Genomic DNA, 24093 nt, shown 5'->3' on the forward strand with positions numbered 1-24093 from the left:
ACATGTTGTTCATTAAATTCTTCCGTGCACTTAATTTGCTGAAAAATTGTCATGGGGTTTAACAGATTCTGAATGGCCTAATGCCTGAATGAAGCCCCAAATATAACAAAACAACCCATATTTAAAAAAAATATACAATCAAAGGTATAAATATTATGTTTAATTTCCCTTTTTAGCCAGATACCTTGCAAGAGGAATATTTGGAAAACACTTTGAAACACTGGACCTTGCAGGAAAGCAACATATATTTTCATTTTTAATACATATTTTTCCAAGTTTTGTTTTTATCATCTTCTCTGCATCCATCCATGTCCATGCAATTTCCCTTAAGCTTTAAAATCAGTGTTGCTGCTGGTAAAGTGCATTTTGTCTAAAGCCATTCAACCTCTATATTTGTCTCTTTTAATCGGCTTTCTTCTCAGATCATTCCACCAAAAAATAAAAATAATAATAATATTAATAACAACCAAGTGACCTCAACTCATTTTTGTGTTGGGTAAAAACATAAAAACAAAACAAACTATCTATTAAACTTGCACAGATATACAAAATGTTTGTTAAAACAATTGTTTACTGTATATTTGTTAATATACAAACCAGTAATATATATCACAATGTGTCAATATAAAGCTTTTTCAAACAATTTAAATATTGACAAGCAAAACTTTAAATTAGAAGCATGGATGAATGTCATTTTTCTTTTACAGAAATGCTAACAGTGGCCACTAACATCACTTTAGACCCAAATGAACCTCCGGCCCGCCAGAGTATCCAATACAAGTCCTTCAGTCACAGGTTGTAGATGATCACAGAGGCCTAGAACCTCAGATGACCTCCTGACAAGCACCGTTATTTGATGAAGAAAGCTTTTTGAGATGACCTTTAAAAAATGTTTTTATAGAAAAACAATGAAAGACAAAACGTAACCGAAGCAAACATATTTCAAATGTGACAAATGAAAACATACTGTTAAAGCAGGGCAGACAGCAGACGACTTCGGGCCAGATCAGCACCGGATCCGTGCCAAAGCCAGCAGCTCCGGTGCAGATCCGGCCTGAAGTCGTCTTTCCATTTTTCTTTTGTGAAAATTGTCATTACCACAGTTAAACCTAAATCTCATCACACTGCAGTGTTACTGGCATATTTTCATGAATGCAACTTTTGATCATGACCAAGTTGTGTTCAAAAATTAGTAGAGGTGAAAGTGGTCAAAAGTTTATCTGAATTTTTTCCCCTTCATTCATAAACCATTTTCCCTTTGTCACGCCATGAGCCAAAGCAAGATCAGCGTTCAAGAACTGCTATCTTTCTTTGACATGCAATGCCCTGGAAGAAAGACAAAACATCAAGAGCATCATTAGATGAAACTACAGACCAAATCCTAAAAGTGAACTGAAACTATTATCTGCAGATCCCCTTCATCTCACCATCTTCTGGTTACCTCCATCTTCCTCTTTCACAGGCTCGGCAGTGGTATTTGCCACACCATAATGGTAGACACCATCTCCTCGTGTTTGGACTGTTTCGCTTTTTTGTTGATTCTTCGATGGCCCAACCCTCCAGACACCACCAACAATGAGCTCACATTCACTGTCTGAGTCTGCTTGGCTTTCTGGAAGTATGCTGGCTGGTTTAGCAGGTCGTATATCGCTCCGTCCTCTGGCCCGTGCTCTAAAGAGCATTGAGACAAAGCCAGAGACCCGCACGAGGAGGACAAGGAATCCCGGAGGACGGGTGCATTGGAGAGAGAGCTCGCGCTGCTGTTCCCCAGCCGTGTGTCGTTCTCTTCGGCTTGGGTTCCTTCCACCTCTTGGGGCCCAGGCTGGCACTCGCTGGGTGTGCTGGATGTAAGAGTCGCCATGGTTGCCCGGGAGACATTACATACTGCTGTTGCCATGGTGAGGAACTTGACTGGGCCATGGTGAGCATGAAAAGAGACCATGCCTCGACCTGAAGCAAATGAAAGGGAAAGAGAAAAAGAGGGAGAAATTTAAACAAAACCACAAACAGTGGCGTCATCCACCTCTTTTTTATGGAGGCATCCATGGCAGTCTGGCAAAATAAGACATGACTCAAGTGTAAGGGGTAGTCTAGTTAAATCTTACTGCAAGTTTAAGAAAAAAAAGACTGTATCAAAAGACCCTGATGTGCTAAAGATTTAAAGTCCCCATGAAATCAAAAATGACAATTCTTATTTTTTTATGGAATATTGGAAAGTTATCAGTGTAGGTTAAAAACTAATTATGTGCCCACATAAACTTTATTCAAAATCAGAAAATGTTCTACGCCCCCTTGTGGCGATCCTTCTCTGATGATGTCAGTCCATTTCTGAATGACACGCCTACTTTAATATATCCAATTAATTCACAGTGGAACGCACAAGCCACGTCCACAATTTTTCCTCGTGTGATATTCCGTTTCAGTTGAAAATACGTCACAATACAGAAGAAAAGTCGATCGCAACTTCCTGTTCACTGGGATTTTAAAATGACCCACACGGCATTGGAACCAAAATGAAGGCATTTTTGTTGCATAATCCAACACAAGGCCTGGGTATACCTAACTTTTTATGCGTACACAAGGGTTAGAGTGTGACGCCAATTTCGTCATCATGGTAGTACGCTCACGTATGCACACAAAAAAAAACGTAGCGCGAGTGATTAACATGTTAAGTCAATGCAAAGACACGATTAGGCATCATGCGGTAGGCGTGGCGCGAATTGAGCGTGGGATACGCGCAAGTGAAAAAAATCTGAACTTCGTCGGATTTCTGCGTCGCGTTAACCAATCAGTACCCTGCTGTAGTAATGACATGATTACAGGAAGCGAGCGGAATCTCAGTGGAGTCACAGACGCCCCTCCCATGACGCACGAATTAAGCGAGTAAACTCAAACGTTCAAGCGTCCAACTACGCGCGTATAGCACATTTTTGCCGCCTCTTCGGCGGCTGGTGTGAATGCACAGTTAGGCCTTTATAATGTCGGCCTGTTCAATGTTAAATGGATCCAATCCTTGTCAGTGAAAATAATTTGATGATTTAGCAATAAATTAGGGATGCACGATATATCGGCCAACATATCGTTATCGGCCGATAACTGCTTATTTTTAATATTATCGGTTATCGGACTGATAGCAAAATTAGGCAGATAAATGAAAGCCGATAAATGATGGATTATTTTGGTTTGTTGAACCACTTCACTTGCTCATTGCTGGCCATGTGGAGTTTTGATTGGTGCTTTCTGTGACATAGCACGAAGATGACAAGTGTTGCGGGCTTAAGAAGAGTATGCTAGTCTAGCGCAAAGACGTCCGCGGTCTGGGAGTTTTTCATTGTGAAAATAATATGAATATTTATCGGCCTATATATATCGGTTATCGGCCCCCAAATACAAAGAATTATCGGTATCGGCCAAAATTTCCATATCGGTGCATCCCTACAATAAACTATTCAGTAGTATACCTCGCATGTGTTTTTGAACTTTGGTCATTGGAGCATGATCAAAACAGTGGTCTTTTTAATGAAAGTTCAAAAAATCGAGCAATTGATAAATATCTGTATCGGCCAGTAAGTGTTTGGCCAAAAGAAACAAAAACGATTGGATCCCTAAAATGAACACATGAAGTAAATAGTTTATATCTTCCACTGCCATATGCACATGTGGGTCCTACAAAGTACATCTAAAACTTGAATTGTGGATTACACCCACCTGTGACCTTTGGGATGCCCTGGAGTCTGGGCACAGACAGGGCCACTGTGACCCCGAGATTGGTCCCCACCAACAGCAGACCATGAGACACTAACAGACTGCTCACCAAAACTCTCTGCTGTCCTGAGGATGAAAACAAATGTTAGTTAAAGCAATACTGTATTATTTAATTAGTTGTTACATTTGTTAAAATGTTACATTAGCCCTGTACATATTATAAAACACTTGTGTCAAGCAGTTATGACCAGAGGTATGTACAGTAGTGAAACATTTACCCGGTGGAATAATAACATGTGTGGGAAGAAGCTCAACAGCATGTGTGGGTACGTTACTATGGGGATGATGCTTAGACGCAGTTGATTTCCATGGAAACCTGACATGATGTGCTCTTCGAAACAAGAGAGAGAGGTCTCTTTACAAAAGAAATGAAAGTTTAATGTTTAGCTATCTGCTCTATTAATTGGTCAAGTACAACTAAAATCTCAAATTGACTGGAATACAAGTTTTGGGCATTTTTTGTCAGGTGTTGATAGATTAAATAAGTCATGAATACAACGCATATGCAAGGGTCCACATATAGTGTGCATAATGCGAATTTCGGCATCAGAATAGTATGCACGCAATTTATGCGCGCCACCGGATTTTTGCAACCGTGCATACTTCATGCAGTACAGGAGAATGTAATATGTATGCATTGCATTTTGTCGCAATGTGCATGTGTCAAACATCTGCGTACTCAAACGAAATAAAAGATGCTTTGCAAGACTGTGCATTCAACCGTGCACATACTTTTGCATACACATTAAAAAACAGACTATACTTTGGGCTTCATACTCCAAAATTGCTAACTTCAAAATTGCCATATAATTGCCAGTGGATCTTCTGTGTGAACACGTCCCAGGATCAATCCTGGAAAAGAGACCTAGTAACTTTGCAGGGATTAGTCCCGAAAAGCATAATGTGTGTGAATGATAGGCAGAAACAATGCCGTAAGGGGTGTGTCATAGTAAGAAAACAATGACAGTTATCGTGCAACTCGGGCGCTTTAAATGCAGATCAACGTTTGCGACAAAACATTTCTACAAACTGGAATGAAGCAGAGTTTAGTGAGCTTCTCACTATCCGGACTGAAAGCGTTCACCAACTTAATGAAACAGTTCGCGATGTGCTAGTTTATGAACGAATCGGAGGGAAAAACCGCATATGCATGGTTTTATTAGAAAATATTCTATCAAGTGCCCGATTACAATTACATTACACGTCACATCCTTATGTCACGCATCTTTACGAGATCTTTAGTTAGTGTGTGTGAACACATGCACAGGTTTTATAAAAACTCAAATCAAATGATCTTGGGACAAATCCCGGGACACATTATCCGTGTATTTTCCAGAATCTCTGTGTAAAAAGGAGTGGTTCTTTTGTTATCAGTATCATGAGCAAACAGAATTGCTGTGATGACACAACATGACCTTAGCTAACAGGACGCTTTTATCAAACCCACCTGTGGGTTAACTCTCTCTTAACCCCTGACTGGTCAGAATAAATGTATTGAGCTGCTCTAGTGCTTACCGACTCATTTGTAAAGGACTGACTCCTATTTCTGAGCATCACAGACGTAACTGATGTAACACATCGTAACTAAACAACTAAGGGTTGTGTTTGGCATTATTTAGAGCTTAAGGGGTGGTATTATCCCCTTCTGACATCACAAGGGGAGCCAAATTTCAATGACCTGTTTTTCACATGTTTGCAGAGAATGGTTTACCTAAACTAAGTTACGGGGTTTTCACATTTTTTAGTACTGTGGACCCAATTATAGCACACAAAGTCAGAATTTCATGATATGTCCCCTTTAAGTGAATATTAAAAGTAAAACAAAAATTATATGCAACCTGTAAAGAGGATCGCACACCGGCCACGCAGCTCAGCGCCGTGCCGTTCTAAAAAACTCGAACAAATTGTTTTCTATGAGTATACGCACACTGGCGCCGACAGGTGGCGCCTGTCCGTGCCGCCCAGCTGTGACTTTTAAGAAGTTGCTCAAATCCCTGTCGCGCCACTCACATAGTTTAACATTAAATAACATCATATTTGTCCCACATCATTAATGATTAACATTGGCTGCTAATGTATATTTTACATAGTAGACGCTATCGGACGAAGCTCGCGCTATTTAATGTGCACTTCCGGTTTACAATACCTCCAAGTTCTCCTAGGCACGACGCGGTGCTGAGCTGCGCGGCCGGTGTGCGATACCCTTAATATTGAGGGAAATACAAACATGTAAAGTGCACCTATAATGTCCATCAGGGATTTTTGTTGCTTAGCGGAACATCTCAAACATCCAATAATATTAATGAACATCCTGGTTTGAGCGCTTTTATGCAATATTATAGCTGTCTTTAGTGCTTAAGTCTAAACCGAACTATGTGGTCAGATAATCTCCTTTTGCATCATCACAAAACTAACACACATCAAGAATAATAAAACTAATGTGAAATGACCTAATGAGAAAAACATGAGCTAAGGGGATTTAAAATGATATGTTCCCACATGAACCAAATCATAACCAGTAACAACTTTAATAGTTTAATAAGCTATAATCCTACAGGATGAAGGAAAATGTGACACTATCTGCGTTTCCATTAAAGATTTGCGCAAAACGACGTTATTTCTAAAACTATTGCGAAATGGCGACGTTTACATTAACCGATGTTATGCGACTAAAACGTAATGTTGTCAAATACACCTCTTCTGTCTTGTCCTTTAACCAAACATACGCACTATATTTGAAGAGTTTCGTTGCAAAATTAGATAAATCCATTTTTTAACATTTTTGTCAAAACATGTTTATTATTATGTTATCATGTTATTATTTTGTTTTATGGTTCTACTTAGCTGTATTTTTTAAGTTATGAAGGTTTAAATCAAAACAAACCAACTGCAGTTGCATTGAAATGAATTGGAATGCACAACCAAAAAACGAGATTTCTGAACAATTAAAAAAACGGTGGTTATCTCGTTTTGCAACGAAACTCTTCATTTAAAGAATGATCATGAGACTTTTACACACATCAGGTGACCTGTAAATGAGGAAATAAATTACGATATATTCTTTTTTCGAACTGCCTGAAAAACCACCTCACCCAAGCGTAAAAACATTTTCACAATTTTCGATTCGCTATTTCAATTTGAAGGGTAATAGAAACGCAGCTAATTTCGCATAAAGTCCGAAATAAAAAAAAAGCTAAATCTAATCGAATATAATTATTATTATTATTATACATTTGAGGTGGTTTTTCAGCCAAGTTTACAGGTCACCGGTCGTGCATAAAAGTCACATGATGCTGTATGTTTGGTTGGAGGACAAGACAGAAGAGGTGTGTTCGACTCATAGACTGTAAAAAAACATCTTGGGTCTTGATTCTGCGCAGTAGCGATTTCGGGACCAGTCATGCAGAGTAGTGAGCAGGAATTAAAACCGCTAAATCAAGACCCTACCCTCGCTCTCGCAGAATGCGCATATCACACGATATCACAGCTTTCAATCATGATGTGACACCACAGTTTTTATATTATTAAATAACTAACTAAACACAAACTTATATTAAAAACAAACATTTGACTTTACATCAGCGTTACAAAAACTACAGTAAATGACATAAACCAGCTTCGAAAAAAAGATAATTGAAGTGCAATTAAATTTTTTAGTTTGTCTCAAGTCCTATTGAATAACATGGGGAGGCGAGGTTTATGACATATACTGGGACCAGTCACTGGGGGGCGATCGAGACATTCTGGCTTCACTTTTCAGGGCTTGTGCGGCACGCTTGGTTCGACTTCATGCGGCGTCACAAGAACCGACATGCGCATGACATCAAAATACCGCAAGAGCGTTTTGGGAGTTGACTGCTCTGTAAGGTTTTGAGTCGCACTTGCAGTAGTTTGATGCCATCTGCATTTCGGTCTGTGTGGCATCGTATGCAAAACAAATGTATGTTTTAGCGCATAACATCGGTTAATGGAATCTCCATTATTTTGAAAATAACTTAAAAGTCTTAATCTTTAAAGGAAACGCAGCTAATGACGTGTTTCCATTGGGCGCATTTTCAATTTGCGCAATTTGAGGGATGATGTAAATGCAGCTACTGTGCAAATTTAAAGAACAAACAAAATTGGAAAAAATGAGTTTGTGAAGGAGCATCCTTATTAATGCATGCCTTCATCTAAAACATATTACTGATGTATAATGATAAAAAGGTCAATCCTGCTGTTTTGTATGGTATCTGTTTGTGACATTACTGCACACATGAGTGAGTATTTAGGTCATAGAAGACAAAGCCATTAGAGACAAAGACCATTGACTACTGGCTCAATGCAGTACATAAACAAACACCAGCACATGCACTTAACACAAAACAACATGTATCTGTTTAACAAAGCTTTAACCAGCTTACCAAGAGATTTCTGCTAAACATTTTATCAACTATTACATATAATAGAGTACATTAGCTAAAGTGATGCGGGACAGACGTCTGTAATAATAACGTCATGACCTTAAGATGTCCCAACAACACCCTCATCCTAAAATCTGCTTTAATGCTACTGAACGCCAGTTGAACTTAAAATGGTTTCGGATTCTCTAAAGTAATTGCCACCCTTGCAAAACTCTTGCATTCAGCAAGAACAGACATATGATATGGTCTTAAATCTCTCTTAGATATATGTGATTGTACACACAATCCTCAAAAAAGCCGTTTATAAATTGGATGCATAAAATGCTTTTTGAATGTTGTAAAGACATGAAACAAATCTTGAATGACTTTCTTACAGTTGCAAGATTGAGAAAGAATGATTACGCCAAGACGTAAGTGAACACTTCCCATTTTTCACTCATTCAGCAACCGACTTCTCTTACAGATGATTAAAGCCACACATCACCTTTGGCCACAAAATTCCATTAGTAATTGATCCAATCAAAAAAAAAAAAAAAAACAGCTGACAGGTAAGAGAACGACTGAAATCCTGAATACTTCAAAGACATGCATGCAAAGACAAACCACAGCACTGAGAATGTTTTTCATGAACAAAATCCCAACCTGTCCTGACAAATAAGCCCCAAAGCTTAAGAAACACCCAAACATGATCCAACAAACTGAAAGTAAAGGATTCTGTGAGCCTACAGCAAAATGGTGCTGGAATATAAAGACAATATCATGCCTTTTAGACTTAACCAGCATTATTCAAAAAAGTATTTTCTCTTTCTTTCATCCTTAATTTGTTTTGAGAAGGTAGAGGATACTTTGTCAGTAACCATCCTGTTAGTAAAGACAATTTTGGATTAGTCAATTTTCTTAAAAAAAAATCCAGATAATTTACTCAATACCATGTCATCCTAAATGTTGATGTCTTTCTTTGTTCAGTCGAGAGAAATTATGTTTTCCAGGATTTTTCTCATTTTAATGGACTTTAATGGACCCCAACACTTAACAGTTTTAATGCAGTTTAAAATTGCAGTTTCAAAGGACTCTAAACCAGTGGTTCTCAAACTGGGGTCCGGGGCCCCCAGGGGGGCCGCGAGATGGTGCCAGGGAGACCCCAGTTTTATGACATTTTATAAAATACATTCATTTATCATGAATTCTGTGTAATTTAACCTAAAAAATATGGCTACCAACCAACAGCACTACTTTGTATAAATGAATATGTTTTGTGTAATTAAAATGTTACATTTTAGAACAGTTTTTGTCATAAATTTTCTTTGGGGGGCTGTAAAGGAATGCACTGTACACAAGGGGTGGTGCACACAGAAAAATTTGAGAACCACTGCTCTAAACGATCTCAAACGAGGCATAAGGGTCTTATCTAGCGAAACAATTGTCATTTTTGACACAAAAAATAAAAAATATGCACTTTTAAACCACAACTTCTCGTCTATCTCCGGTCCTGTGACGCACCAGCGTGACCTCATGTAATACGTCATCACGTCAAGAGGTCACGGAGGATGTATGCGAAACTCCGCCCCAGTGTTTACAAGTGTGGAGAAAGAGGACCGCTCCGACGTTGTTGTATGTGGAATGATACTAATTAATGTCTTTGTGTCAGTTTATTGTTCCAATGGTCCACAAATGTATGTAACACATGACCTTTCTACGTCACTACGCAATTACGTTAGGTCGCGCTGGCTCATCACACAGCCAGAGGAATAAGAGAAGTTGTGGTTTAAAGTGCATATTTTTTATTTTTCTTGTCAAAAATGACAATCTTTTCGCTAGATAAGACCCTTATGCCTCGTTTGGGATCGTTTAGAGTCTTTTGAATCTCCGTTGAAAAAAAAACTGTTAAGTGTTGCGGTCCATTAAAGTCCATTAAAATGAGAAAAATCCTGGATTGTTTTCCTCAAAAAACAGAATTTCTTCACGACTGAACAAAGAAAGACATCAACATTTTGAATGACATGGTGGTGATTAAATTATCTGGATTTATTTTTTAAGAAAATAGAGATATCAAGATTATATTTTTACTGAATGTTCTTTACATTATGTAGGATGAACAGTAAATCACAAAAATGACTTTTAGCTTGGTTGAAATCAATGAGTGAAATCAAACTTTTGATGCTCCTAATCTCATTGTTAGATTATTAGAGCAATTCCAGCATTGTGGATGTGATATTTACAGTCAAAACCTGAAATATAAATTCTCATAGATTGCATTTAACCAAAATATTGGATAATCCATTTATATTTTCCTACAACCCTAATGATGATGACATCAGAAAAATATCAGTCTATACTCATGTTTACTATTTAAAATGAGGGAAGCATGCATGCGTTAAGGCCATTTCACACAGTATGCGGCAAAATCGCAGCGCGGCTTCAGCTTTTCTCTTGTATTGGAAACTTTTTGTGCAGCATTTAGTGCAAATGGGTGATTCTCACGAAACCATTGAAACACCACGCCACTAATGATTTTAGCTTTAAAATGTGTAATATAGTAACATTAAAAAGCATCAGAATTAACACAATACTGTGTTCTACCTTGCACAATGTGTGATTTCAACATAAGAATTTATAATTGGAAATTTTATCTCATTTTCTGCTGAAATTCTCATTACCGCAATGTGTCCGGCTGTGTTTGAACATGCGTTATGTTGTAATTTATTCAAATTAACACAAAAATATTAAGAAAAAAAATAAATGGATGTTTTGCTAGACTACTTTAGATGACAGAAAAAATATTTACTGACTATTCATGTATAATAATAATGAAGAAAAATTAGGAAAATGATGTGTCCATGCCTGATGTTCTCATCCTCCGCAACACTTTTTGAGAACAGTTTAAGCACACATACAGAATTTTAATAAGTTTGATTTTGAGTGACCAAGCACATGGACCAGTTACTCCAAGATGGCTACCAGGTAAGATCATTTTTTTACAGTTAATTTGAAATATTGTCTTGTCAGAATGCTTACACGACATTTTGATTATCATTACCGCAACAGATGCTTATTAAATGTTAATTTAATTAATAGAAGCATAATACTTTGATTTTAAATGCATGTGCAGAATCTCCAAATTATGTTCTTCCAGGTTTGTCATGTCATTTTGAAAATATGTCAGTGTTGATGTTTTCTGGCTGTTGCGGTAATGAGATTTTTTAGGACTAATTTTTAAAATTATGTTACAAAAAGTGTTAAATGATAAGTAAAAGTTTTTAAATTAATGTTCCCATTTACTCCAGACTTTGTTTTTCAATGTCTGGTGGGAAAAAAAGTAAATTTAAGCAATTTTTACATTTTCACGCTTGACATTTTTAAAACCAAGTTTTCGTGAGAATTTCGTGTGGACCAACTCCGTTTCACCTCTGTAACCGTTACTGTTTTGCCACTTTACGCACGTCTCCTATTTAAAAAAGAACTAAACACTTGTGATTGCCGCGTACTGTGTGAAACGCCCTTTATGGATGTGACAAAAATGTGACAAAATGTTTTTGGGATACAACAAAATTTTTAGGAATTCTGTGAATTAAAATGCACAAACCGGAAGCAATAATATCCAACAAATGGAGAAGGGAAGGGTCTTCAAAGATTATTTTATATTAATTTTAATTTTTGTATGCACATTTATAAGGAAAAAACAGCATTATGGACGTGACAGTTCTGAAATTTGCATTTACTTAACTACGAGAAATAATAAAGAAATAATAATTAAAAACTTTTGCAAGGGTATTTAAACCACAAAATGGTTAAAAACGTAACTTCATGATAAGGTTGACATTTGCATGGAATTGGCCATTCAACTTTATCCTGGTTTTTACGGTTAACATATGTTAAGGGAACTGAAGCTATGGTTAAAGACACACCCTGATACTGTCACAGAGGACATTTGTTTTTGTGGCTGGTGTCTCCATGAAGACCGTTTCCTGTGTGGCAAACAGCTAAATTTGTTTCAAATAAGGAAGTTCTCAACTTTACTCGACCTTAACATGTTTCCCTTTCATTTCATCTCTTGGAAAAAACTCGCCTTTCCAAACAAAACTGTGAAAGCGCTGACAGTGCAGTTTCCTTTTCAAATCAAGGTCAGCATGAATGTTGATATATTTAGATGTTATCCAAGCCTAAAGGCTAATGGTCCTAGTCAACAGACAGTAAAAGTCTACATCAGGATATTTCAAATATATCAAATGACATACTGGATCCTTAAAGCTCAAAAACAGAAGGTAAGATCTAAAGCCAAGCTTATGAACTGCAAGCTGCTTGTGAACATCAGTGTACCAAGATTACCAATTGTGCATGACTCCAATATAATAAAATTATGAATGATTTTTCCTTTATCTAATGCAGCACACAGACATGAGCTTTGATACGGAAAGATTTTGCAGAATTGCAGTACAAATCAGATCTACATCTGTGTCTGAAAGGATGTGAGAGATAAAATGGGATATTCAGCAAGAAATCCTCATCATACATTCAGTGTGCCAAGACTTTCCTGACACTATAGAGATTTAAATAAAGCCCTGCTATAATGACTCCTCTTTATAAACAACAACCTACCATCTCATTACACAACAACACAGCAGACATTAACAGCAATGCCAGTCCGCTCTAATCGTATCATACATACTGAATGCATCTTGTGTTTCAATTGAAGCTTTGCAACATTTAACTTTAAAATAAATGTGGTAATATGAAAGCTGAATGAAAGAAACATCCTATCATCTTAAAAACAATGATATTTGCGCACAACATCGTTAGACAAGACATTTTTTACACAATCCGAAACCGTTCAAGTTTAAGCATTCATCATCACGCCTCGTGCCTGACTAACAAAGCAATGACTTTATTTTGACATCAGTGGGATGAGCTGGATTACCTTTATCTATTGTGAGTAATCCATCATCACTTAAACATAACTACAAACACATGTAACCATATTACTATGCAAGTTATCAAAAAAAGGAGTTAGATAGGAGTGAAAGAGTAGCAAATAGGTGTCCTGTAAACACCAATATGTGTTAAAGGGAAAGTTCATCCAAAAATGAAAATAATGTCATTAATGACTCACCCTCATGTCGTTCCAAACTCGTAAGACCTCCATCTTCAGAACACAGTTTAAGATGTTTTAGATTTAGTCCAAGAGCTTATTGACCGTTCATTGATGTGATACCGAATCTACATACGGTATACTGTTCATGTCCAGAAAGGTAATAAAACATAATCAAAGTAGTCCATGTGACATGAGTGGGTCAGTCAGAATGTGTTGAAGCATCAAAAATACATTGTGGTTCAAAAATAACAAAAATTACGACTTTATTCAGCATTGTCTTCTCTTCCGGATGACGTAGGACGCAGCTGACGTGTTATCTGGTGCGCCCCAACTGTTTTTTTTTTTGTGCAACCGGGCTTCGTTTACAGTCTGAGGGAGATGCACGCTGTAAGTTCGAAAAAAAAACTTTGCAAACATGTCTGAAAATAACACGTCATCCGCGTCACTGCAGCCACGTGACTTTAGTCTCACGCATGCGCTTTACAACAGACACGGAAAAGAATACAATGCTGAATAAAATCATAATTTTTTTTATTTTTGGACCAAAATCTAACTAACCCATTAATATCACATGGACTACTTTGATGATGTTTTTATTACCTTTCTGGACATGGACAGTATACCGTACGTAGATTTTCAATGAAGGGTCAACAAGCTCTCAGAATAAATATAAAACATCTTAAACTATGTTTCGGAAGATGAACGGAGGTCTTACGAGTTTGGAACGACATGAGGGTGGGTCATTAATGACATCATTTTCATTTTTGGGTGAACTATCTCTTTAAGCTACACAAACGGACCATTCAAGATACATAATACAAATTCAATCAAAACAATGAGTACAAGATCTCAGACCCTTCATGACTCATATATAAGTCCAAAAAAAGATTAAAACTAAATGCTTTAATACAGTATCACCAAAATATTCAAGTGACTTTGCTATCTTCAGACTTTGGGTTATTTTGGTCTCATGGTAATGCACAGTATTCTAGTGGGAACACTGTAATTTGGTTCCCCCACATGAAAGAAAATCATGAAACACATGACTGAGAGACACGCCCAATTATGATGTCACGTTTAAACACCGAGCAGTCAAACAGGCCGCAGGCAGATTACAGGTGTCACTACAGATGACAAATAATCAAAAAGTTTTTACTCCTTTAATGTTTGAACTGGGAATCAAAATCTAGTTTAACCTGAAAATAAAGTTTCAGGATTTAAAAACATGAGAATTTAAAACACAAATATTATTATGTCTTAGAATTAAAAATGTATTACTAATCTCAAAAAGGCACAAGTGTGAGATTGACCAGGTTAACTTTGTTTTCAAAATTCAGGCTGAAAGTTTGTGAAAAAGACCTTGAAAACTTTCCAGTGAAGCACACGTGATGTTTTCTGGAACATGATCAAATCATACAGGATAACATGAATCATCAGGATTTGGCACAAACTTGTGGAGTTCATGCCAGTAAGAAATTCCGACTTCGTGTACATTTTTCAGCTGCAATTTAATGTTGTGCAATGGAAAGTGTTTTACTGCATTAAATTAGGAAAAGGCAAAATACATGGACAACTGTATGCAGTAAAGATTATCGGTTTAATGGTTAACCGAGATAAAAATGTCTTGCGATTAGTATTACCACGTCATTTTTTAATTACTGTTTAAACGTGCCGATGTCACAGATTGAAAACGCCTGTCCAGCATCAACCAATTTAAGCAACAATTTAAGACAAACATTCATTCACGTCTGTTCCCATGGGCTTGTGATGACCGTCCTTCACTGACTGAATTTAAATCCACAAAAATGTTCACATTTAAGAAAATCTAGTTGCACTGTTGCATGTATACTTAATATTTCTTTAGACCGATCCATCTTCTCTATTTATTTTCCATTAAATTATGTGATCTGATGAGTTTAAAGCTCTGTTTGTTTCTTCTGTGATTGCTGTGAGCGCAGGTGTCGTGCAGTTTACTCCTGGGTCCTAAACTACACCCTGATTTCTCACAAAATACGCAGACAGACTTTGTTTTGACAGCTGATTTGTCCTGCACTGCAAAAAATGATTTTTAAGAAAACAATTTTTTTGTATTTTTGTCTTGTTTTCAGTAAAAAAATCTAAAAATTCTGAAATTAAGATGCTTTTTCTTGATGAGCAAAACGACAAAAAAAAAATAAGTCTAGTTTTATACCAAAAAATATCAAAATTAAGGGATTTTATCTGCCAATGGGGTAAGCAAAAAAATCTTGATCATTTTTCTTAAACACTAAATTCAAGAAAAATTTGCTTACCCCATTAGCAGATTTTTTTGCTTGTTTTATGCACAAACTAGACTTATTTTCTTGAGTCTCTTTGCTCATTAAGAAAAAGCATCTTAATTTAACAATTTTTAGATATTTTTACTGAAAACAAGACAAAAATACTAAAAAAAATCAATTTTTGCAGTTTGTGTTTATATAAAAATCTGATTTACTCACTTGTGTTTTATCTGAACTAGATGAACATTTATTTCATGACCCCAAATGTGCCATGATTAATGTTAATGTTATTTATTTGATGATTATGCGAACAAAAGTGCACTTGCATGTAAAAACCATTTAAAATTTGGTTTGCATCTGTACCTTTTTAACATTTCTAAAAATTGTTCACAAAACATGATAAAATTAATAACCGCTGTGATTTTGGTTACTATAGCCGTGATGTTAAATCTTTATACTGTTTCATCTCTAGTATGCAGAGACTAATGTTTAATAAACAGGTTTGGTTATTTCACATACCCATTACAGTCATGTGTATAACAAAATCAAGCACACAGCCATATCATTTCCTTAGACAAACATTTACAACAGAATGGTGCGTATTGTGCACAATGGCCGTGTGTACAAAGAAAGGTTAGAAGCGTTTTACTGAACCAGGTGTAGAATAAATCGACCAAATAAATCGGGATGAATTTGTACTTTTGTATCTCACTGTATTTTGATTTACAAATGAAAAATGATTTATTATATCACAATTACACCACAAACATATATGCCAAAGGTGAGTGCCAGATGTTAAACGAGTTATTTAGATACCTGGCAGTATGTTGTTGACTGCTGTGGCGATGTTGATGTCTTGCAGGTGGTCGAGAGTCTCTGTATGGAAGAGTCGTAGTGTGGAGCCTGTGCTGAAAGATATCCAGATCCCTACACCAGCTACCACCATGTGGGACACGATCATTCCCTCTTCCTGATGGGCCTCGAACTGACGCTGTCAATGGGACCCAAACACACTCAGCGAATGGTTGTAAAGAATAACAGATTCTAGTTCATCTCTAAAATCAGAAAATTGACAAAAAATGGTCCCTAGCTGTAATTGGGGCGCTACCCCTTAAAAAAGTACACATAAAGAGGTCATATTAGTATCTCAAAACTATTGGCCCTATCTTGCACCCAGCGCAATTGACTTTGTCAGTGACGCATGTATCATTTTGTATTTTGCACCGGCGCACAGCGGGTTTTTCCCTCCACAGACGCACGTCGGCAAACTAGGGAATGAACTTGCGCTCCCTGGGCGGTTCAGCGCAAAAAAGGAGGCGTGCTCCGGCGCAAACCATCTCTTATGCTATTTTGCAGTTTCAAAAAACAATTGCGCTACTAACCAAAAAAAACTAGTCTAAAGTCAGTGGCGCGTTGCGCGTGGTTCATTATGCTATTTTAAGGGCGCATGCTTGACCATAATGTATAGCGTGCACAACGCGCATTGCTTATCTAATCTACACAGATGCAACAGTTATTTTTGCAAATCATAAATTGTTACAATAAAAAATATAAGATAAGGGAAATCATTAAATCATAAATTGTTACAATAAAAAATATTAATACATGAGATAAGGGAAATCATTGTGGTGAGCATTGTGGTGATAGTTTTTATTTATTTTGTGTGGCAGCGTTAAACAATTATCATGCAAATAACGATTAAAATATTTTCATAAGTTTGTTGTGTGGCTGTATTACGTTTATTTTATCTAAATAATAATTAAAATGTTTTCATAAGAAACCTTCATGTATGTGAACTTGATTTGTAAGTGTACAAAAGGTTGGACCTTGCTTGCGTTTCTTGTGTCCGATTTCAAAGCCCCCAAACCCTTTCAGCAGTGAGGGTGGACGCAGCGATGTCCTCCTGTGTGCCCGGCGTGCCCGATTTATGCTGGCAAGCTTGGGATCCCCTCGTCTCCTGACATCATTGTAGTGCTTGGCGCAGCTGATGAGACAATTGCGGCTGTTTCCTCTCACGCCTGTTTAACCGGCGCTGATTTGGGCGGGTTTCACCCATCCCTATACAAAACAACTTCTCTGTCATTGACTGCTCTTACAAGAACGTCGGTCTCCTTGGCTGTGAACCGCTCCTGGCGTGCGCCTGTCAAATCCGTCATAATAATAGCAACCCGCCATGGAACTTGCGCCCTTGCATTTAAAGGGAATGTTGTATAGCGTTCTGATTGGTTTATTTGACGTTACGCCCAAACCACACCTATGAATAATGAACCTACTTCAGACCAACCCCTTATTGATTTGCGCCCGGCGCAAGACTTATTTCTCCCGCCGGGAAAATAGCAACAGCGCCCAAGATCCGCCCACAAAGTCACTTGCGCTTTGCGCTTCGGACTTGCGTTTCAGATCGTTAAGATAGGGCCCTATATATTGGTACCAAATGTATAAATATCTGTACCTTTTTAAAGGTTATTGCCCCAGTGACAGCTCGGGACCATTTTTTCAGAATGCAATTTACAGAAAAACCTCAGTCTATGATAAAACATCTGAATTTCTCTCTCTTATTGCAGGGTTTGCGGCACATTTAGGAGCTCAATACTGTAAGGGTTGTGTGTGATCATATGTGACCTTCTATGTGAAACCACATGGCTTTAAAATTATGAGATCACAGCAGGTGTTTCTGTCCGTATGTGATGTGAAGAAGTGCTGAGAGAGAGAGAGAGACTAATTACATCACAACATTAGATCATAATGATACAGGGCCACATATATCTTTACATAAGCAAATAACAGCCTTATTTAGCCCATTAGATATCCATCATAACATCAACTACAGTCTGATCCACATTTTAATCATTTGCTGTATCAAACGGTTTCGACAACAGAAATGTAATAGATGCACTGCAAAAAATGATTTTCTTACACTGCAAAAAATTATTTTCTTGAATTCTTAGTATTTTTGTCTTGTTTTCAGTAAAAATATATAAAATTCTTTAATTAAGATGCTTTTTCTTGATGAGCAAAACGACCCAAGAAAAAAAGTCAAGTTTTTAGACCAAAAATAGCAAATTTAAGTGACTTTTGCATAAAACAAGCAAAAAAATCTGCCAATGGGGTAAGCAAAAAATCTTGAAATTTTTTCTTAAAGGTGCAGTGTGTAAATTTTAGCAGCATCTAGTGGTGAGGTTGCGAATTGCAACCAATGGCTCAGTCCACTGCTCACCCCTCGCTTTTAAAACACATAGAGAAGCTACTGTAGCCGCCACCGGAAAAACATGTCATCGTTGGAGACAACTTAGTAAAAAAATGTTGTCCGTTAAGGGCTTCTGTAGAAACATGGCTTCCATGTAAGGGGACCCTCGGTGTATGTAGATAAAAACGTCTCATTCTAAGGTCATAAACACATAACGGTTCATTATAAAAAGGTCTTTATACACCCCTGAAAATATTGTTTTGAATATTATTTTGCATTTCTGTCAAGAGATCCTTTTAAAAATTACACACTGCACCTTTAAACACTAAATTCAAGAAAAATTTGCTTAAATTTCCCCATTGGCAGATTTTTTTGCTTGTTTTATGCACAAAATCACTTAAATTTCATATTTTGGTCTAAAAACTAGACATATTTTCTTGGGTCGTGTGCACTGCAAAAAATTACATTCTTGCTTAGAATTTTTGTCTTGTTTTCAGTTCAAATTTCTAAATATTCTTAAATTAAGATGCATTTTCTTGTTAAGCAAAATGACCCAAGAAAATAAGTAAAAAAAACATACAATTTAAATAAATTTGTGCTTCAAACGAGCAAAAAATATCTTTAATTAAAAAAGCTTGAATTTCTTAAAAGTAAACTTATTTCAAGATTTTTTCTTACCCCATTGGCAGATTGTTTTGCTTAAAGTGACACCATGTAATTTTTCAACCTTCATAATAAATTTTCAAGACCCTTTTGATAGTACATCGACTTTAAATAGGTTGAATGACATGTCTACCATAGCCTGCCGGGTCTGTATCACTTTTACTCGTATTTTAAAACTTAAGGTTTCTGGTAGTAACCAGAGCACAAAAAAACCTACAAAATTCGACTGCTTTACGGCATACGTCACTTCCTCCACACAATTTGTTTTTAACGTGAATTTTGCTGGAGGCTACTTAAGGAGTGTAGAGAGCAGTTGCTATTATGTGACTCTGTGGCACAGTCTTTAGTGTCACGGACCTATGACACGGGCGACCCGGGTTCGATTCCCCTTTAAGGCAATTTTTTATATAAACTGTTGATTCATACATAAATGCGATGTTCTTTATAAATTACGGCGATTATATTGCATATAGTTCCCTGTATTCAGATGCTGTGTTCACGTATTTACCTTTCTTTTTACTGTGTCTATGATATTTACATACAATCCATGTTGCTATGGCACTCAAACTTGCTCACAGTGTAAAACCAAACCCTATTCATTCACCAATCAGATCCGAGCGTTTCTCTCTTCTCTCTTCCTCATTTGCTGCGTTCCGCTGTCACTCGCGTGACGTATTACAAAGCGGCAGACCTAAACGTATCGGTTTACTTGGATTTGGAGCGATTTTCACACAAAAAAGAGGAATAACGAGCGCCATTGCGGAAAATCCTGGTGGCGAGGGAGAGAGAGAGGATGCAACAATATTTGTTTGGAAAAAGGAAAGGAAATACGTCTGGTCGTTTCTGAATTGGAAGGCTGCAGCCTCCGGAGGTCAAATATGCAGGCTGCACACGTCATCAAGCCTGGGTTATTAAGGTAAACTGAGCATTACATTCGCAAGTCATAAGCACACTGCAACAATTTACGATTAACTAAGTATAATAGTCAACTTTGTAATTGTTAATATTGTGAAATAAGACAGTCTTGATGACGTATTAGAAATACGACATCCGGAGGCTGCAACCTTCAGATTGAGAAAAGGCTTCTGCCACGACGAGTTCCTCATCAGAAAGTTGTAACATGACTGCGTTTCTCCCTGTTGTCTCAAAATGTTGATCGTTTAGCATTTTAAATGTTTAGTTTTTAGTTTAGTTTTAAGGTTGGCCAGTTCCTTTCCTTTGCGACAGTGCTGCGGCACTTGTGGGCTCTAGGGGCGCTAGAAGTGAAAAATACGTGTCTAGCACCCCCTAGTGGCCAAAAAGTTTCATGGTGTCCCTTTAAGCATTAAGTCACTTATGTGATTTTTTTGTCTAAAAACTAGACTCAAAATAAATCTTGATTTAATTCTTACATATTTGTGCTGAAAACAAGACAAAAAAACTAAGTAGGAAAGTGATTTTTCGCCATGTGCAAAAATAAGTATGAGGGTGAAAGTGTTGCCCTACCTCAACAGTGTGTGTCTGTGTGCTGATGATGAAGATTTGCCCTCCTGATGAAGCCCAAACGTGCTCACCCACCACCAGCAGGGCTTTCACCGGCAACACCCCGAGCTTCAGTACACGGGACCCTGCCTCGATCCAGGAGCCGTCTGTGAGAGAAACAAGAAGACCATCACATTTTAGCATGCACTATAAAAGTTTGATTATAGCACAGAGGTCTCCGCACTCCAGACATATAAGAACTGTTCGACCCAGGTTACATCCCAATCCCACACCCCTTTCTCATCCAATATTCTTCTGACAACTTCACTTTGTTATATAATAAAGGGGAAAAAAAATTATATAAAAAATCATACCAGTCAAGTTTAATCTTACTATTAGGCTTGGATAATGCATTTGTAAAAAAATTTTTTGCAGTAAATGTTCCCTATTCACCCACTATTGGCAGGTATAACAAAAAATAAATTTTGGCCTGACTACACCCTTATTTAGAGCACCATGTGTGCAGGTTTCCTGCAGAAATATCTTAACCTCACAGCTTTCACAGTGCAGAATAGAGGAGTATTGAGTGTTTGTTTAGGTACGGATACAAAGGAACTATTCAGGAGATTTTGAGGTGGGAAAACCACCTCACATTGAAGCATATGTGAATGAATAACGGACAAAGTGTACCTAATATAAAAGAGAAAATGAAAGAGTTTGCTCCTGTGTCTGTTTCTGAGACATTACTGAGCTGATCTTTATTCAGGACTTGTTTCTCTTAAGAGGTTCTGATTACGTAACACAAGTACCTACACAGTATTCCCAAATTCCCCCGGTCTCTCTTTGTATGCCTCGCTCTGATTCAGAGATACTTGTGATGAGAATGTTTGGATACAGAAAAGCATTGGGTTTTACTGACTGAACATCAATCTTTTTATTCCCTTTGTATATATTGCTCATTCAACTGTAATGTCAATTTTGGATTTGCTCAATATTAAAGGCACAATATGTAGGATTTTCACAGCTGGAGGTCGCCATTTCACAATATCACAATAACAAAGGTGAAGCTTAAAGTGCACCTATTTCATTGCTAAAAACAACGTTATTTTGTGTATTTGGTATAATACAATGTGTTTGCGTGGTTTATGGTTAAAAAACATTATTTTCCACATACCGTAGATTTTTGTAGCTCCGGATATCACTCTCTTCCTAAAACACACAGATTTCAAAAGCTCTGTGTCCCTGATTGGCCATCTAATCTGCACGTTCTGATTGGCCTGAATACCTCTGACATCAGATGGAAATGTGACGCTCCTTACCATGTTTAAAAGATTCGGTTGCTAACAGGAGTTAACTTACAGGCTGTGAGTCTGAAGCGGGAGAAATTATCATAATGTCGGTCTTGTCTACATCACCAATCCCAGGAAGTAAACTGTTGCCTACAATCCGAGTGTTTGTTGTAGTCCAAGAAAAGAGATTTACGCTGAAGACGATCACTCGCATCATTGTTTACTTTGGGATTTGTACCTTTTGCTTATCGTTAACATGAACTAATACACACTTACACACCAAAGGAAATGTAAAAACTTTAATGACGTTATGAAGGAGACGTTATGTTTTCACCATACGGAATTCACTAATCATGTCCATGGATGAGGTAATCAATTAATGTTGTATTTCTTGTACATTTTATCACATCATTTTATGCCATCGTAATGAATTAGCTTTAAGGCACAACAGCTGCATGTTAGTTGATGTATAACCGCCACATGGTCCACCAGTACACAGGTATTTTCAAAACCGTAACTTTTTCTATGCGGTTTGGCCATTCGTCGATACGCAAATCACGTGACTGAAACCAAACTTTTATAGGTTACAGCGTTGTCGTGTAGCCGATGAAACTCGAGTTTTGGGCCTGTGACGCGCTGAGGGGAAACTCTGCATTCAAAAATTATTTTCAAGAAAAAAATTATTGTTTTCAGTAAAAATATCTAAAAATTCTTAAATGAAGATGCTTTTTCTTGATGAGCAAAACGATCCAAGAAATAAGTCTAGTTTTTAGACCAAAAATATCAAATTTAAGTGATTTTGTGCATAAAACAAGCAAAAAAAATCTGCCAATGGGGTAAGCAAATTTTTCTTGAATTTAGTGTTTAAGAAAAAATGTTTAAAATTTTTTTGCTTATCCCATTGGCAGATTTTTTTGCTTGTTTTAAGCACTAATTTACTTAAAGTTTATATCGTTTTGTCTAAAAACTACACTTATATTCCTAGGTCATTTTGCTCATCAAGAAAATACATCTTAATTTAAGATTTTTTTTAGATATTTTTACTGAAAACAAGACAAAAATACTAAGAAAGTCCTTTTTTTGCAGTGTACAACCGGAAACTGAAGATAGCGCGGATATTAAGTCACTAAAAGGGAAACAATTACAAGAGAGACAAGAGACAAGCCATTATTTAAAATACACATTTCTCTGGATCTACAAATCCTTGGGAACTTTTGGGATAATGCAAGTACACAACTCCATGAAATTTATCACACTGTGCAAGTGGTTTTTGGATATTTTATAACAAAAATCTTACATATTGTGGCTTTAACAAAAAAACACTAGAGTGAATTTAAAGCTATGAGTCATTTCTGTAACACTAAATCTCTCATACTTTCCCCTTCTGTCATTGGTTGGACAAACAGACAAGAGATAACATGTCACATACCTGCAATATTGCATGAAATAGACATTATTGCTATATCAGGCTCGTGAACAATCAGCTTATTTAAAGGAACAGTATGTAGGATTGTGGCCAAAACTGGTAATGCAATCACAAAACTTGTGGCTAAAACACAACATGACAACATAAACATCAGTTGAGGGCTGCAACTCCACTTTTTAAATGACAATATCCTGGCCAGACCACTGTTGTCAGTGATATAAGTATTTGAAATGAAAATGATTTCTTGATGTCTAGTGACACATCAGGGCCATTTTATGATTAATTGATATAAATTTCTTACATACTGTTCCTTTAACAATAAGCTTTATTTATCTATATTTATTAAAGGTGACATAGAATGGTTAAACGGAGTATTTATACTTGTTCTGTGATGTGACATGTAGACAAAAAAGTTTTAGTTTGGGTCTGTAATGCCTTAGAAGCTTCCTAAAAACCTCTCTCAGATAGCTCTATTAGAGTGGGGGATGTTAAACAAGTGGTTTTGCACCTATTTGGCTCCCCCTACTGGCTTAACTTGCAATCTCATTACTG

General features: G+C 37.0%; 1 protein-coding gene across 1 annotated transcript in view; it reads right to left on the reverse strand.

Moving 5' to 3' along the window:
• Nucleotides 1-307: 307 nt before the first annotated feature.
• arhgef10 (Rho guanine nucleotide exchange factor (GEF) 10) overlaps nt 308-24093 on the reverse strand; it is a 69004-nt gene continuing 45218 nt past the window's right edge. The window contains 5 exon segments of the mRNA XM_073869749.1: nt 308-1326; nt 1428-1950; nt 3709-3831; nt 16332-16506; nt 20851-20993. Coding sequence (XP_073725850.1) covers nt 1457-1950; nt 3709-3831; nt 16332-16506; nt 20851-20993 — 935 coding nt within the window. The 3' untranslated portion in view covers nt 308-1326; nt 1428-1456.

Source organism: Misgurnus anguillicaudatus, chromosome 7, assembly GCF_027580225.2.
Source record: "Misgurnus anguillicaudatus chromosome 7, ASM2758022v2, whole genome shotgun sequence".
NCBI classification, from domain to species: Eukaryota; Metazoa; Chordata; class Actinopteri; order Cypriniformes; family Cobitidae; genus Misgurnus; species Misgurnus anguillicaudatus.